At 50.1% G+C, this 17,185-nt stretch overlaps 1 protein-coding gene across 1 annotated transcript; it reads left to right on the forward strand.

Annotated features, from left to right (window-relative positions):
* Nucleotides 1–2,938: 2,938 nt before the first annotated feature.
* LOC309829133 (butyrophilin subfamily 1 member A1-like) lies at nt 2,939–15,989 on the forward strand (the record flags this gene model as incomplete). The annotated part of the gene is made up of 9 exons (XM_082664825.1): nt 2,939–3,023; nt 5,597–5,944; nt 8,268–8,549; nt 8,665–8,865; nt 9,134–9,154; nt 9,248–9,274; nt 10,352–10,378; nt 14,453–14,479; nt 14,890–15,989. The coding sequence occupies 9 exons, from the start codon at nt 2,939–2,941 to the stop codon at nt 15,549–15,551; spliced, it is 1,680 nt and encodes a 559-aa protein (XP_082520951.1). The 3' UTR covers nt 15,552–15,989.
* Between the last annotated feature and the right edge of the window lie 1,196 nt (nt 15,990–17,185).

The following is a 17,185-nucleotide window of genomic DNA, read 5'->3' on the forward strand; positions in this document are numbered from 1 at the left end:
GGCGAGGCTGAGTAGCCCATGCGCTGCTGAAGAGACTCCTGAAAATGAGCTCAAGTAATGTTTATTGAGTGTTTACTACGTGCTGGACAGCTGAACAGGACACACAGTGGCTCCTCTCCTGGATTCCCCAGACATTCCTCACCTGAGCACAGGTCAGGGCTGTGGAGGAGAGAGGGTGCAACCAAAACCCCAGAAGCATGTGTATGGGGCCCACAATGGGGATCGGGAAGTCAGCAAAGGGTCCCCCGAGCAAGGTCATTTTAGGTGAGAGCTGGACGTGAGGAGGTTGGGGGAGGAGGGGGCGGGCAGGAGCATCCAGTGGCTGGTGAGGAGGTCCTCGGCTGGGAAGGCTCGGGGAACTGGAGGATCTCACCTGAGGCCAGTAAGGGAGCACCTGGGAGAACCAGGGGATGAGGTTAGAGAGGACGTTGGAGGCCTGGGAGCCACAGAGGAGAGGTTAAGCGGGGAGGTCCCTTGAGGGGTGAGCCAGAGAGTTGACAAGAGACGATGTGAGAGGATCATGACCTCGGAAGGCAAATGAACTGGAGGAGGCGAGGCTGGAGGTGGGGTGGGGGTGGGGAGACCCACGAGGAGACCACTGCTTGAGGCAGCTGAGAAATGAGGGTGGCTTGGAAGTCGGTGCTGGCCGTCGACGTGAATTTGTGAAAAATCTTGAACTTTTTGGAAGTAGACTGCGTGGGAGAGTGGGGTATGAAGAATGCCTCTCAAGTTTCTGGCAGAGAAAACTGGGGGAACACAGGTGCCCTTTACTCAGTAAGCAAACTGCAGGTGAGGGAGGGGCAGGAGAGGAATTGCCAGTCTCCCTGGTTTTTCTTTGGAGACCAGCCTTTCCTGGTGTTCACTGCAGCCTGTCAGGGAGGGGTCTGAATGGCTGTACCCAGGCCACGGGTGATATAAAGCCTTAACAAGCCTTAGGGCACTGTCCATTCAGCATGGGCAGGGCCAGGGTCCTGGAGCTGGTTGTGGAAGCTCCTGAGGCTGCCAGGTTGTGGGGAGCTCCTGGGTCATCTGTTGGGGAAGAAGAGAAAACAGCCACACTGGGGGCTGTGTTCCGGTGCAGTTTACCAGCTGACATTGATCGTCTCAGCAGTGAGCCCCTGGGGCACACAGACCAGGCAGGGGGCCAGCTAGTACCCTTGGCTCTGCCACACACATAGTCCCCACTGCCGAGGTTAGGCGCCAACCCGGAGTGCAGCACTTGTCCAAATTACGGTTACCGAGTCTGTGAGTCTATCTGTCCCGCTCAGGGTGGTTTCAGCTTACTTGTATCTACTCTCTTTTGCTGCTCTGATCATGCTGTTTCCTTTGTGATCGCTGGGTGACTGTCCAGAGGACAGGGCAGAGTCTGCTGGGATTGCTTTTTCCAAGTTTCACTTTCAAATAGTGGAAGGAACCAGAGAAAGGTGAACTCAGCTGTCCGGGATCGTTTCAGCGGGGTCCCCATGGTCCCCGTTTCAGCGGGGACACCCCTGTGCCAGGCTCTGCTGCTTCTCCACTCTGCTGGGAGCTGCCTGCCCCTCAGACGTGAGGAACTCAGGTTTCGATCTGGAATTAGGGTTTGGGGCTCAGAGTGACTAACTTCAGGTGCAAATTTTGAGGGCAGATTTGGGGTCTGCTGGGGTCCCTGAACCTTCTCACGCTGCTGAGTTGAGAGACGCTTCAGAAGCCCCAGCCTTTCCAAGCAGGTAGGTTGGTTTCGAAGACACCTGTGGGCCAAGAAGAGAAAGCAGGGAGCAGCTGGCTGTGAGGAAGAGGATGAGAAGGAGGTGGGGCTGGGGGCAGGGGTGGGTGGCGCTGGATGACGGTGTGGTTCTAGGAAGACCCAGGACAACTGCGGTGAGGGGTGTACCTTCCTTCCTTCATTTTAATGTCGTATCTCTGGCACTTAGTAGTAATAGGCCCCGTTCTAATTACATGTAGTGACTCTAGAAATATAAATTCCTGGGATTCTCATGAAAACTTTGGGCTCTAGATGCTGTTAACATGCACATTTTGTAGATGAGGAAACAGGCAGAGAAGGTTGAGAAACTTGGTTAAGGTCGTCACACAGACAGTGCCCCAGCTTTCGGGGACTCAGCAGTCGGCCCTAAGAATCTGTCCTTCCCAGGACCCTAAGCTGCCTTGTCCCCCACCCTGAACACTAAGTCATTTCTCGGACCAGGACTCATTTATCTCCTCGGCTGCTCTGTTTCCACTGGGATCTTCTACCCCAATGCAGAAATCTTCTTCAGAGGCAGTGAGGGTGAGGATTAACCTGTCAGTGGGGATTGGCTGGGCACCTGGGTGCAGGGCCATGTCCTTGGTCCCTCTCAGGAAAGGACTGGGTGGGATTGAAGTTCAGGTCAACTAAACAAGCAACAGAGGCAGCACAGGGTACCTGTGACGGACCCACAGTCTCCTTGAGGAGGACGTAGTGTGTCTCTGGGGCTTCTCAGTAATTCCTGGTCACTCTGGGGGGCCACAGAAGGACACCAAGTGAGAACTGGCCTGTCCTTCGTGGTGAGGGGCCTGAGTCTGGGTCTCTGTCCCGGGGCATCACCGGTGGTTGTGAATAATGGGGAGATGGAGGACATTTCCACCACAGGGCCCCTGGTGCTGAGAAAGGAAGCACCTGGTTTTCTGGGCAGAGTGGGTTGTGCTGCAGGTGCCATTGGGGTGGGAAGGGAAGGACTGTTTTTCCCAAGCAAACCTAGTGGTTGTCTAGCCCCACAGAGGCTTGCTACAGGGGTGGGAAGCTCCAGACCCAGGGCTTTCTTGGTGTCAGGGTTGTGGGAGGCCACCACCTCACCAGCATAGTGATCAAGCAGGGGGCTCTGCTCCTGGGGGGATTGTTGCTGGCCCTGAGCCCTGCCTTCCCTCTGGGGCCCCAGAGCTCCGGACCGGCCCTGCCTCCTGCCCTGTGTCCGCAGCTGACGCCATGGGAGATCTCTCCAGCTGCTGTGCGCTCTGCCCCCTCACCTCCCTGCTCCTTCTCATCCAGCTGCCCACTGGGGGGTCCGCAGGTGAGTGTGCCCCACCCCTCGTCCTGTGTCCTCGTGGGTGAGTGGATCCCCGGGAGCTGGGCTTGTTCAACTCCACCAACCGTCAGGAGTGGGTTGCTATTTGAGGAGTCCCTTCTCTAGAAAAATCATGATGCTTCCCCAACCAGTAATTGTTATTAAATATTTAACAAGAGTCTCTAAACCATAAAATAAGGATAAAGGACCTCGACATTTGTTCAGTTATGAACTTATGATGTTTTAAAACATCAACTGTCAAAAATATGACCATACTTTTCCAGTTAACTTTATTTTTGGGGGGTGGGGCACACCGGCCCCTCACTGTTGTGGCCTCCCCCATTGCGGGGCACAGACTCCGGACGCTCAGGCTCAGTGGCCATGGCTCACAGGCCCAGCCGCTCCGTGGCACGTGGGATCCTCCCGGACCGGGGCACGAACCCGTGTCCCCTGCATCGGCAGGCGGACTCTCAACCACTGCGCCACCAGGGAAGCCCTCCACTTAACTTTTGTTTCCCAGCTTTATTGGTATTGAAGTTCTTATTCATCCATTACTTCACTTCATTCTATATATATTTATAAGGTGTCGACTACGTGTTAGGTACTGTACTTGAATAAAATAGAGAGAATCCCTGTCTTTTTAGAGCTTACACTCTAGCAGGAGGCCATGAATAATAAATGCAAGAAACAGCTATATTAGACAGCTTGTTAAAAGAGATGAGAAGAGGATTTCCCTGGTGGCGCAGTGGTTAAGAACCCGCCTGCCAGTGCAGGGGACACGGGTTTAATCCCTGGTCCGGGAAGATCCCACATGCCGCGGAGCAACTCGGCCTGTGCACCACAAATACTCCTGCGCTCTGGAGCCCGCGAGTCATAACTACTGAAGCCCCTGCGCCTAGAGCCCGTGCTCCGCAGCAAGAGAAGCCACCACAATGAAAAGCCCCTGCACATCAAAGAAGAGTAGCCCCCGCTCGCCGCAACTAGAGAAAGCCTGTGCTCAGCAACAAAGACCCAACGCAGCCAAAAATAAACCAAAAAAAAAAAAAAAAGAGAGAGATGAGAAGAGGGGGGCAGTGAAGCCGTGTGCTGGGGTGGGGGGGAGTCAGGGGTGTGGAGGTGGGAAGCGGGCAGCAGCGTGTTCAGTGAGGTGGTCAGTGAAGACAAGGAGATGAGAGCAAAGACCTGGAGGAGGGTGTGAGCCTGTGAGGGGTCCCTTGGAAGGATGGTTTCTGCAGGAAAGAACAGCCAGTGAAAATCTGCCCGTGTGCCTGGGATGTTCAAGGGACTGTGGAGGAAGTGTTGGCTGGAACAGTGTGAGCGAGAGGGAGAGATGCAGGAGTTGGGGTCAGAGAGGCCCTGGGAGTCATCCCCACCAGGCCTGTGGTCCACAGGCGCGGGGGGGGTGGTGGTGACGAGAAGCCATGGCAAGGCTTTGAGCAGAGTAAGGACATGGTTTCCAGGTTGAAGAGTCGCAGACACAGGACTGGGGAGAGGAAGACACAGGGAGGGAGTCTACTGTCATCCTCCAGGTGAGGGACAAGGGTGACTCAGACCAAGTCTGAGCAGCTCAGGAGTGAGAAGTGGTTCTTTGGAGATCCAGCAGGGCTGTGCTGCAGAAGGGTCATGTCGTGGCCCATCCACAACGCCTCAGAAGGCCAATGGCTCTGAGAAGATATCGGTGGGGTGAATATGGGCTCCTGTGGACGACGAGAGTAAAGGCAGGTTTTTAATGAAAATAGCATTTGCGTCTAGTTTTTAGTGCACTTGTAGTTCAGTTGAGGAGAAAGTCATGAGCACAAATAATTAAGTTAGGGGAGGCAGTGGGGATGTTTCTGGGTGTGGCTGAGTGATCAAGGAGTTCTGTCCTAGGCCACAGGTATTCTCTTTCGTCAGGGTTCAGTCCTGCCCAAGAGGGGCCAGGATAGAGCTATCGTTCTCAAAGTAAGGTCCCTGGAACATAAGTTTCAGCATCTCGGGGAATTCTTCTTTTTTTTTTTTTTTTTTGCCTCTCCCGTTGCGGAGCACAGGCTCCGGATGTGCAGGCTCAGCGGCCATGGCTCACTGGCCCAGCCACTCCGCGGTATGTGGGATCTTCCCGGACCGGAGCACGAACCTGTGTCCCCTGCATCGCCAGGTGGACTCTCAACCACTGCGCCACCAGGGAAGCCCTCGGGGAATTCTTTAGAAATGCAGATCCTTGGGCCCACCCCAGACCTACTGAATCAGAAGCTCAGGGCGGGGGTGAGGGGGCAGCACTGTGTTTTATAAGCCGTCTTGCTGATTTTGCTGCATGCTGAAGGTTGCCAACCACTGACTTAGAGTTTTCCATGAAAGAGTGTGAAAACAGCAGTACAGATGGATGAAGGATTCTCTGTGACATCACTTCTGGGTCATAAAATTGTGATCAGGATGTCTTGCGGAGATTCAGAATCATCACAGCTCAATCCCTCAGGTCATGATGGCTCATGTTATCCAACACCTGTCCCCAGCCTGCCCGGGCCTTCCCACCAGACTGTGTGTGTTTCCTGCCCTCACTCTGTGTCTCTCTTCCTTTCTCACTCCTATGTCTGTGTCCACAGTGGGGTTCTTCGTGACTGGCCCCTTGGATCCCATCGTGGCAGTGCTGGGCGGAGACACCGAGCTGCCGTGTCATGTGTTCCCACCCATAAGTGCAGAAGACATGGAGCTGAGGTGGTTCCGCTCCAAGTCTTCAGAAGCCGTGTTCATCTATCAAAACCGAGTCGAGCAGAATGAGGGGCAGATGGCTCGTTACGCAGGGCGGACCTCGCTGGTGAGCGACTTCCTTGCCCAGGGGCAGGCTGCCGTACGCATCCAGAGGGTCCAGGTTTCAGACAATGGGCTGTACACCTGCTTCTTCAGAAAGGGAGGCTTCTACGAAGAGGCGAGTTTGGAGCTGAAGGTGGCAGGTTGGTGACTTGAGTTATGTTTTTGACCTGGAATACTGGAGTTGGGAGGAACTTCAGGGACCATGTAAACCAGCCCCTCATTTTACAGATGAACAGGAGGCTCTTCCACTCATTCCGTTATTCAGTGCAAATATATCGAGAGCCTACTCTGTGCCACATCCTATTTTGGGCACCTGGGATACATCAGTGAACCAAACAATGTTCCCTGCTCTGTGGAGTTTATATTCTAGAGGCAATCCATAAATACTAGATCAATAGGTTTTAGCGCTTTTCTATGTATGGGAAGATGCAAGAACCTGGGTTCATTAAATTTTTTTCCCCTGAGATATCTCTAACTATCTAAGGGGCTTGTTTTTCCAAAGTACAGAGTGCCTTATCCTATTTTTTTGTCCTGAATTCCTTTCGGGGTGTACTGTCAGTGAGTGGCTACAGTGCTAATGACTTGATCCTTGTAGAATTGCGTGGTGGGCAACATTCTTTGTTTTACATGTGTCATCTGTTGCCATGATAATGCTGTGTAACAAACAGCCACAAAAATCGCAGTGGCTTATAACAATGACCATGTATTTAATCAGGCATGGAGGGAGTACAGCGAATCTGGACTGTATTTGACTAATCTTACCTGGGATTATTTATACATCTTTGATGGTGTTGGGGAAATACAATTAAAAACAAAATCTCCCAAACCAGAAATTGTCTTCACAAAGTTAGTAGAGAAAGAATACAGTTTTATTACTGAATGGGCATTAAACCAGAGTGTGATACACATCACAGGCAATCTACTAAGAGATCGCAAAGACAGAGAGAAAGCTCCCCCTTTTATAAAGTCAAGCAGATACAACCCATTACATACATGTTTTCAAGGTAAACAGTAACTAATCCTCAGGTCAGAGGACTTGATAGCACCATCTGTCACATAGTTCACCCTCAATTTTCCTGGTAATTGAGGTGACTATGTTAGCTAATTGGCTTTATCCAGAGGAAAAACAAATTCTTATGCCTTTATGACAGAAGGTGGTTTTACAGCTTGGAGTTCAGTGTCCACTGAAGTCTGGCTCCTACCCTTCCACAGGGAAGGCGAAAGTTGGGTGCTGTCTCCCTTAACATTTATATTTCAAAGAGATGTTTCCCAGGTCCTAGAGAAAGGCATTCGTGGTTTCCAAAGCTGGCAAGAGGCCTATCTAGTTTTCAAAAAGGATTTATATACATTTCAAAGTGGAGGGGGTGACTTCCCTGGCGGTCCAGAGGTTAGGACTCCGCCCTTCAAATGGAGGGGCTGCGGGTTCGATCCTGGGTCGGTGAACTAGGATCCCACATGCCGTGTGGCATGTAGCCAAAAAATTAAAAATCGACCAAAAAAAAAAGGAAGTGGGGAGAAAATACCTACAATTACAGGTGTTCTAAAGCAAGTGTTCTAAGAAAAAGGATGGGAGGGGAATCTCTTCCTTTATTTTCAATGCAGAGAATGACGCCTCTTAATTTTAATTCTTATCTGTCCTTACAGTCGGCTGAGGAGGCCACCATAAGGACCTTTGCTGGGTTTTTTCAACTGGGTGTTGGTTGATCTAGGAAAGCTTCAGCTGAAAAGGCTGCACCAGACCAAACATGGCCTCCCTGTGGCAGAGGGTAGCCCAATGGCACGAGGATGTTAGAACCTCTGCTTGAGTCACATGGCCTAGTCTCTCACTGGCTAGTTGAGTCACCTGACCCGGCCCAGAGGCAGAGTGTGAAGGCGTCAAAAAGTGTGTGGCTGAGGGCCAGCTGGATATAAAGAGGGAGTGAAGATTTGGGAATCTTTTACAATCAATGCATCACAGATGGGGCAAAATCACGTATTCAGTTCTGGAATTTTAAGTTTGAAGTGTATGTGAGGAATCCTGGTGGAAATAACCCACTGGATGTGGATGTATGGAAGGGGAGTTCAGGGGATAGGGTTGTCATCTGATCTAATTTTGGTGGTGATTTTCAAAGAGAGGCAGTGGGTGTGGAAGCCGATGCCCTGGGAGAGTGTGTGAGGTGAGGAGAGTCGAGGATAAGGCTGGGACCTGGGACCAAATTCCTCCTGTTTCCACTGGGTGTCAGCCCTTGCACCTGCATGACTGGGGAGAAGAGCCCCAGTGCTCTGAGCCCCCGGAGGTCCCCACACCCCTTCCTTGTGTTCCCCGTGGCAGAGCGGCTGCCTTTCTCCCTGCAGGGAACAGCCTCCCCCAGAGCCCCAGATTGCAAGGTGAAGGGCTCCCACTGGAGTTGTGCGCACGTAGGCACTGCTGGGGTCCCCAGGACCCAGGCGGCCCCCCTGGGCTCTACATCTTGCCTCCCACAGGTGTGGGCTCTGCCCCTCAGGTGCGCATCACAGGGCCCGAGGAGGATGGGGTCCGTGTGGTGTGCACGGCCTCAGGGTGGTTCCCGAAGCCCCAGGTGCAGTGGAGAGACCTCAGCGGAGAGAAGTTCCCGGCGTTCTCCGAGGCCCACAGCCAGGACGCTGAAGGGCTGTTCAGCGTGGAAGTGGCTCTGGTGGTGAGAGACAGCTCTGCAGGGAACGTGACCTGCTCCGTCCTCAACACTGTCCTGGACCAGGAGAAGGCCATGGCCATTTTCATCCCAGGTCAGCGCTGCTCCCTGCTTCCCGCAGGGCTGGGGGAGCGGGCCGGGCGTTCTTGAGTGTCCTGGGCTTGGGTGTCTTGGTGGTGGCCCTGACGGGGCCTCTGGCCGGGCCGCAGAGCCCTTCTTTCCCCAGGCCTCTCCCTGGAAGCTGGCTTTCTTAGTGAGCCTGACTGTGCTGATGGCCCTGCTCCTTGGGGCTGGATATTACACCCGGAGAGAACATTTCAGGAAGTTGCTGGTGATGCAAGAAAAGGAGAATCTGCGCCTGGATAAGGAGCAGGACTGGCGGACGAAGGAGGAGGTGCTGAAGGACACAGGTAAGGCAGGACAGTGGCCAGGGCTGGAGAGCATGGCAGCCGCACTGAGATGGATGACCGACCACAGGGCCTTCCTGAGTGCAGGGCTCCAGGGAAATCCGGGCCCAGGGCAGGTGGCTGGGGAGACCCAGGGTGGATGGCTGGAGCCAGGGAGGCCCCGATGGGTCTGGGGTTAGAACCTCCTCCAGGTTACACACAGAGAGGTGGTATTTTGTGGACGCTTTTTCTTAGGGATGGGAGCTCATGCTTCTTCTGCACTCTCTTTCAGATGAACTCCGGACAGAACTCGGTAAGTTCTGCTTTTCCCCCGAGCTCTCTGCGTCCCCGTCAGAGGAGACATTCTGCTTCTTAGTTCACCTGCTTCCTGTGTGTTGCCTTTCAGGCTGGAGGAAATCCGCTTACCTGGCTGGTGAGTGACTCTCCTGATGTCCTTGGGTTTCCTGTCCTCCTGTGACAAGGCATCCCTCTCCTTGCTTCTGTCCAGACACAGCCGTGTGGACCCCCTCCCTGGGGCAGAAGTGGAGGCTGCTGGGAGGCAGAACCCAGCTGCAAGGGCTCTCCCAGATCTGGGCCGCTGATTCCCACCCAGTGCTTGGGAGCCTGGGTGTGACGGTGACCCCAGGGTCCATCATGCACCCTGCGTCTTATTCCAGCCTTGACTGACCCACCATATTGATAGTTTTCTAGCCTTGAATGCCCCTGGTTTTCAGACAGTACCTGGAAGCAAAAGTCATGTGCTCTGAGATTGCATCAAAGGAGCTATCCAGATCAGCGAGGTGATTCAGTTTAGGAGTGTGACCTCCTGTCTCCACCCCAAAACAGCATCCAAAGAGGGTCTGTTCCCCCTAGTTTCTTTGGGTGATGATCAAAAAGTTATGGGGCATAGCTGGGCTGACCATGCGTGGGAATGTGATGGGAAGGGCTGTCAATGCCCCAGAATAGTGATGTTTATCTCTAGAAATATTTCATCTGAGAAACATTAGCCACTTTTACCCCAGAACTCAGCTCACATTCCTGTCCTTAAATAGTTCGCATTTCAAGTTATTTCCCAAATATACCTTTGCCAGAAAAAAACTGAATATGATGATGCTTTCTTACAATTATTGAATAATTTATATTGTTTCCCTAAAATGTTTTCACACATAGTAGGAAACATTTTGATCCTTAGCGGCAAAAGTCAATGTAAGTAGAATAAGAATTTTTGAGGTTTTTGAGGCACAGAACAGCTAAGTGACTTGCCAAACATCACACAGGAGCAGCGGGACAGTGGTGTAAGCCAGCCTGTAATGCAGGGCTCCTGACCTGTGGTCCAGGGAAATTCCCACAACACCTGCTGTCTGCACATAGCAGGGGGTCACCTCCCCTCCAGCCTCTCCACGACCGCAGTTAGTCTCACCTGCAGAGCAGAGGGGAGGCACGGGCCAGGGGATTCACAGCGAGCAGGCTCGGTCTGGCTGAGGTCTCACCAGGGTGTGTTCCCTTTCAGCCTGGAGGAAGGCCCAGCTGTATGCAGGTAAGTGGCTCTGAGTTCCTGTAGCCTCCCCTCCCCAACCTGGACTCTTCCCTCTTCTCCATCAGGGGACACATGAGGGTGCGGTTGGTGTCCCCGGTCTCCTTGTCACTTCTGTAGCCTCTATCCAGAGACCGCAGGGACTCCTCTTTGGAACACAGATCTGCCTTCATTCCGGCCTGTCCTCTGCTGCAGGGCGCTGTCAGGGTTAGCAACGCCCTCCCCAAACACCTGGCCCAGCTGGAACTGCTCACTGGTGCAGTGACCACGGAGAGGTCAGTTGTGAGGAGGGACAGCAGCAGGGAACGACCGTGTGGATCACGAATCGCTCACCTCTGGAAGATTTCAGAGATCATGCTTGCCTGCTTAGGACTCAGGTCTTCCCACGGGGGCCCTTGGTTCTTGATCCCTCTTGCTCCAAAATTCCTACCCCTTTTGGCTCTAGTTTTGTTTTCCCGCTTCTTCCTGGTCCTCTGGGATACTGGTCTTCTCTCTGCTTCCTCTGACTCCCTGTCCAGGCTCAGTTTCTTCCTCCAAGCCTCCTTGGTTGCTGAGGAATGAGTTGCTCTAGAGCAGGTGTTCTGGATCTGGAGTCCAGAACTTCTGGGATGTTGATGGACTCCTGGGGTGAGGGTCTGTGAAAGATCTGAAATTATATGAAAAATCCTGTGTATATGTTTGTGTAATAGGAACAAAAAGGAACAACCATTATGTCTCCTTTTCGGAGAACTCTGTCACTGATAGGCTCATTCCTGGTTAGGTTTATTAGGGGCAATGTGTGAAGAAACATAGAGGAGTCACGATTCTTTCCCAGAGAATGGGTGTGGAGCAAATCAAGGAAGACAAGACCAGAAGGAGGAAGAGAGGAGGAGATGAGGAGGAAGTTGTGTGTCTGAGATTTGTCTTATAGAGATTGGGGTTGCCTGTAGTGGTGGAAGAGAGACCACAAGGCACAACCATGGTGGTTTGAGTTGGGGAGCACACAGAGGATGTGCAAGTTATTTGGGTGCACGAAGTGTAATCAACTCCTTGATACCACTTTGAGAAATTTCAGTCAAGACACATTTATTTTTAAGCCATTTTGAGGTAACCCCCTAGTTGAGTTTGCCTCTGATAATGAGACCATCGCAATCTTCCCGTAGTGGTCAGGGCAGGAGTGTGGTATGGGGCATCCTAGTGCAATGTAAGGTTGTCCCAAGGACCCTTTAGCTTTGGGGTGAGTTAAAGATCTATACCCTCAAAGCCTGTGTAACACGCCCTTTCCCTGCTTGGAATGTTTTTGTTTACAGTCAGGAGTATAGATCATGAGAGACAGAGAGGGGTAAACCAAGGGGTGAAGAAAGCATGAGGACTGAGGATCTCGTCTTAGGGATTCTTACCGATTCTCCCTGGGATTTATATGTTAAACAGGAGGATCAGATCGTCCTCTTTTACCATCTCCCCTTACCTGCTAGATTAAAGAGCATGTGTGTTAATGTATATCTTGTAAACCCTTCTATTTTGTAAGGACAAATCCCATTACACTAGAGTCAACATTTTCGTATTGACAGGTTCATAGTGTGAGGTGAACAAATGTTTGATCTCTTTTTATTCATAAAACTGGCAAAACAATTTGTAATTTAATGATTTGCTGTGGAAATTAAGTGAAGAATAGCATCACACTCGATACATTGTGGAGTCTCACAATTAAATGCCAACTCTCTTTTCTCCTCCTCCCCCTTCTTCTTGTTAATCTCTATCACTCGTGATACAGAAATTTATAGCTGGGTGTCAACTAGTGTCTTGGTGAAGAACAAGTAAGTTAAAGTTCATTTTTTTTCTCAAAGGGTCACATGGGTCAGGCCAGTTTTTGTGATCTTATTTCCATCAATCAAATGAACAGAGACGGAAATGCCAATTTCTGCATGAACCTGTATTACGTGGGGATGGTAGTCACAAATTTGCACCCCCAATGTGCACGGAAATGTCATTTACACACTTCTACAAATGTTCTGATCTTGTTCCCGAGTCTTCACCCTGTTGGAGGCAACAGCTCTCCCAGTGCAGACATTTCAGGGTCCCATGACTCATATAGGTTCTGCTTTGGTTGGCGGCGAGCCTCCTTTCTTCTTCCCAAAAGGGAGTATGGAGGTTGGAAGAGATTATGTGGCCTTGGGTCAGTGGAGGAAGGGGTCCCTCTGCTCTCCCTTAGTCATATCAGGCCATCATCCTGGGGGGACTAGCCTGACCTGGTCCTTAAGATTCTTGGTCTGGGGTCAGCTGAGGAGCGGCAGGTCCTGTCTAGCTATTTAGGCACTGTTGTTTCCCGCCTACCCTTGACCCCATCCCAAGGTTCTTAATACATCCATAAAGTTCCCTTTACCACAACATATTTACACATTTTGGGGTTTAGAACATGGACATCTTTGGGGGCCTCTCACTGAGGTTCTCCTGGAAGCTTACAACCTCTCTGGGCAACTATAGGGGGAAGCAGATGACTAGTTCCAGTATTTTGGGTTCTCCCTCACATATAGGGGTGTTTTTGCTTCACTAACCCTGCGAAAAGGGGGAAGAGAATTCATTAGTGTCTTTCCTCTTACTGAATGTGTGTCTTTCTCACTTTGAACATCTGTCTCCCTTCCTTGAAACCTTTCCGTTGCCTCCTAACTGGGCAAGATTTCTCTGATGCTGTATCCCGAATTCTCTCCACTAATGGTTTATAGTCAACTTTCGAGTTCAGTTAAGCCAAGTTGTATTCTCTCTACTGCTGGCTTAGAGGTAACCTGCACGTTCAGCTCAATTAATTCTTTTTTTTAAAAAATTATGCCATATTTTACTTCATAAAAATAAAATACTTCCCTCATCAAAACACCATAATACAACAACAAAATACAAACAAACAAAAATGGCAAAAAGGAAGAATACTTGCCCTGGATGTGATATACAAAGGCTTAAAATGCTAAATAGAGAAAGACCTAGTGTAAGTCAGTATAAAATTACCCCCCCCACTGGAACTGGCACAAACATGCAATTCATAAAAGAAGAAATTCCAAATCAATAAACACATGAACAAACATATATCTTCACTACCTATCAAAAGATGGGATGAAAAGGTAGTTTTATAACTGACGAAAGGAAATAATTAAGTACAACATTCTAGAGGGAAACTTGACATTCCATGTTATAAGCTCTGTTTTTTGTTTTTTATTTTTATTGGGGTATAGTTGTTTTACAATGTTGTGTTAGTTTCTACTGTAGCTCAATTAACTCTTTTTTTTTAAAGTAATTAATTTATTTTTGGTTGTGTTGGTTCTTGGTCTCTGTGTGCAGGCTTTAGTTGCAGTGAGCAGGTGCTACTCTTCCTTTTGGTGTGCGGGCTTCTCATTGCGGTGCCTTCTCTTGTTGCGGAGCACAGGCTCTAGGTGCACGGGCTTTGTTAGTTGTGGAACGTGGGCTCAGTAGTTGTGGCTCGCGGGCTCAGTAGTTGTGACTCGCGGGTTCTAGAGCGCAGGCTCAGTAGTTGTGGTGCACAGGCTTAGTTGCTTCGCGGCATGTGGGATCTTCCTGGACCAGGGCTCGAACCTGTGTCCCCTGCATTGGCAGGCGGGTTCTTAACCACTGTGCCACCAGGGAAGCCCCTCGATTAATTCTTTATAATTACATGAAAGCCTTGGAAATTTTGATATCCCCAATTCTTTCTCCAGAAAACCTAGTTTTCAGGATGGATGAGTGGCTAGGGACTTCAGAAAGCTTCATTTTATAGTGAAATCTGGTGAAATATCAATTTATGTTCAAATTGATATCAGGCCTCTCAATCCTTCAGTATTAAGGTCTATGGCTTAGCCTTCAAGGGAGGCTGAAGCATGATGGTTGTGTGTGTGTGTGTGTGTGTGTGTGTGTGAGAGAGAGAGAGAGAGAGAGAGGGAGAGAGAGAGAGAGGGAGAGAGGGAGAGAGAAAAGAAATACATGCATCAGTTGAAAGTTTCCAAAACATTTTCCTTTATACCTCTCACATCAGTATGCTTCCGAAGACTAAGCACTGACCCTGATATGTAGTCTCTGCAAACCCCTGATATGAAACGTGTGGTTCTCTTGTAGACTGGCGGAAGGAGAAGTTCCAGGCCTGTGAGTGACTTCGTGTTCTTTCTGGATGTTCCTCCTGCTGCCCCCGTGGCCTCTCCTTCAGTTCTCAGTGGTGATGTGGATCCGGGCACCATCAGTGGTGGGGGGGTGTTGTGGTGCTGATAGTCGCATAGGTGGGGCTGGTGGGTGTGACTGATATTGGATGCTAAATAGATATTTTTCAGTCTTTGAAGTCCAGGCTGGTCCTCAGGGCCCTGTGACATATGTAACTCTGAAATTAGTCTTGTGGATCCTTTTCCTGTTTGGAAGGCTGTGAACTTGAGTCACAAGTTTCTAATCTAGGGGGGCTTAGCCTTCTCCCCATGCAGCTGAGAGTCCAGCTTCGGGGGTGGTTTTGCGCTCTTATTATGGGGCAGGGGAAGGCCTTGCATGATAGGCAACTTTCTCTGCAGGGCCTGTCACTCTGGATCCAGGATCTGCCCATTCAAACCTTGTCGTCTCTCATGAAAACACGACTGTGGCCTGGAAGGACACCAATGGGAGCTCAGAAGACACCTGCAGCGTATTGGGCTTTGAGAGCATCACATCAGGGTGCTGTTACTGGGAGGTGGAGATCAGGGATGGAGACCGAAGCGAGTGGGCTCTGGGGGTCTGTAGGGGAAATGTGAAGAGGAACGGCTGGTATGCAGAATCCCCAGATAAGGGGTTCTGGGTTGTGGGGAAGTATGAAAGTGGATTTTGTGCCCGTACTGTACCTCTGACTCAGCTATCCCCCAGACAGGTTCCCCACAGGGTAGGGGTGTTCCTGGACCATGAAGAAGGGGATGTCTCCTTCTACAACATGACTGATGGCTCCCACATTTTCTCCTTCCCTCGGGTTTCCTTCTTTGGGACCATCTTTCCATATTTCATGATCAAGTCAGGAGATGTGTCCCTGACTGTCTGTTCCAAGGAGGGATGGTCTGAGGGGCACCCTGTGCCCCATAATAGTTCTTTTCTGGAGGAGCCTGTGAGCCTCCCAGGGGAGGGGTTCAGCTCAGGCTCTGCTGCTAATGCTGCCCCAGTGGCTGAGACTCCATTACTCCCCTGCAAACCGGAGGCTGTGTCCCCATAGGGCTCGTCACTGTCCTGGACCCCTCGCTGTGGGTCTTCATGGAGCTGCAGACCCCATGTTACAGAGGCCTCTGCGGTGAGTCCTGGATGGCTGGGAGTCTTGCCCTTTTGCTGTGGAGGCAGACTCCTGGGTGTAAGGTTATGAGAACCATCAGTTCTTGCCTTGTGCTCAGGGAGCAGATTATAAAAGCTGACTCTGAGCGCGTTTCGGGGTAGCCTGAATTTTACTCTGGGAAGTTGTTTTTGTTTCGGTAATGAAAAATATTTCATGAGGGTTTTATACTGTTTGGATGTGATAGATTGAATTACTCTGCAGAATAAAGTGGTGTTTGCTGTATCCAATTTGAGTTTGTGCAGAAGAACCCAGAGACTGATGGTTGGTCCCCAGATCTGTTTTGGGGGATCTTTACTATTAAGCCAGAAAATGTGGTCATCCAAAAATTTCCAGGGAAATGGGTGGCAGATGGACTTCTAAGAAGTCTAGTATTTTATGTATTTCATATTCTGTGATGGATGAAACACACCCATTTTTCCAAACCTCAGTAAATTTCTGTTACCTGTGAAAAACGTGTGTTGTGTTCATTTAAGGAATTAAGGAGAAGGATCTGGGTTTTTCATTTCTGTCAATAGCAGATGGAAATAAAAGAATTGATATCCAAATTAAGATGTAAATGAAGAAGAGAATTTTCAGGGGCAGGGTGAATTGTAGAAAGCTTTGACCATGAGCATGGAGCCGGTTATCCATGTATTGCCTCTCAGTACTTCCAAGTCCAATGGTAAAGGTTAATGGAAAACCACAGCAAACGAAAGGAAACGGGACTATTAAGGAGCCAGACCTTTGGGAATGAAGTTGTGGTCACTCGACCCGGTAGAGAATCTGACCTGTGGTTCTGGGGTGAGAAGACAGAGGGTAGGAAGTGGAAGAAGGCAGTCATGGATACTGATCTACCCTGTGATCAATTACAGAAAGAGGACTTTAATAGCTTTGCATGTTTTCTCTTTCTTGTCATGTGTATGTGTGCGTGTGTGTGTTGATTTCTATTTATTATCCATTTTCTTCCTCTTTCTTCTTCTTACCCTTGTGCTTTTATTCAAGTTGTTGGAGGTTATGTTTGTAATACAGTCTTCAGGGAGCAGAAGAGTCAAAGGTATCGTGATTACATTTGAGGAGCAGTGTGGATCCAATGTCTGGGTCTGTCTGTCTCCTCGTTTGGGAGAAAGGGTGAGAACGCCTTCCCCTGCAAGGCTAGCTTTGTCTTGATCGGTGAGAAGGCAGAGCTGTGGTGCTGTTACGTGGAAGTTCAATTGTGTATAAAATGGTGTGTGTGGAAGCTGAGTGGCCAAAGGTGCAGGGCCTTCCTCAGCCCTAGAGGTAGCATGTTTTCCCCACATCTGCTATTTCTGTATTCCTTAGAGCTTTCTTTCCCTTCTTTATAAGCTAACTACCTTTTGGTAGTTAATAGTTCTTCATCTCAATTTTCCCCTTTCAAATGACTGATGTGGTTTTTGTCTCCTGACTGGACTCTGATATAAACATCTCAACTGTAGTGTGGCTTAGAGGAGGGCCCTGCCCTGCCCCCAGGGCGTGGGAAAGAGTAGTTGAGGCATTGACAGATTCATTATAATGGTTACCCC

Source organism: Grampus griseus, assembly GCF_964374135.1.
Source record: "Grampus griseus genome assembly, chromosome: 10".
Taxonomy (NCBI): domain Eukaryota; kingdom Metazoa; phylum Chordata; class Mammalia; order Artiodactyla; family Delphinidae; genus Grampus; species Grampus griseus.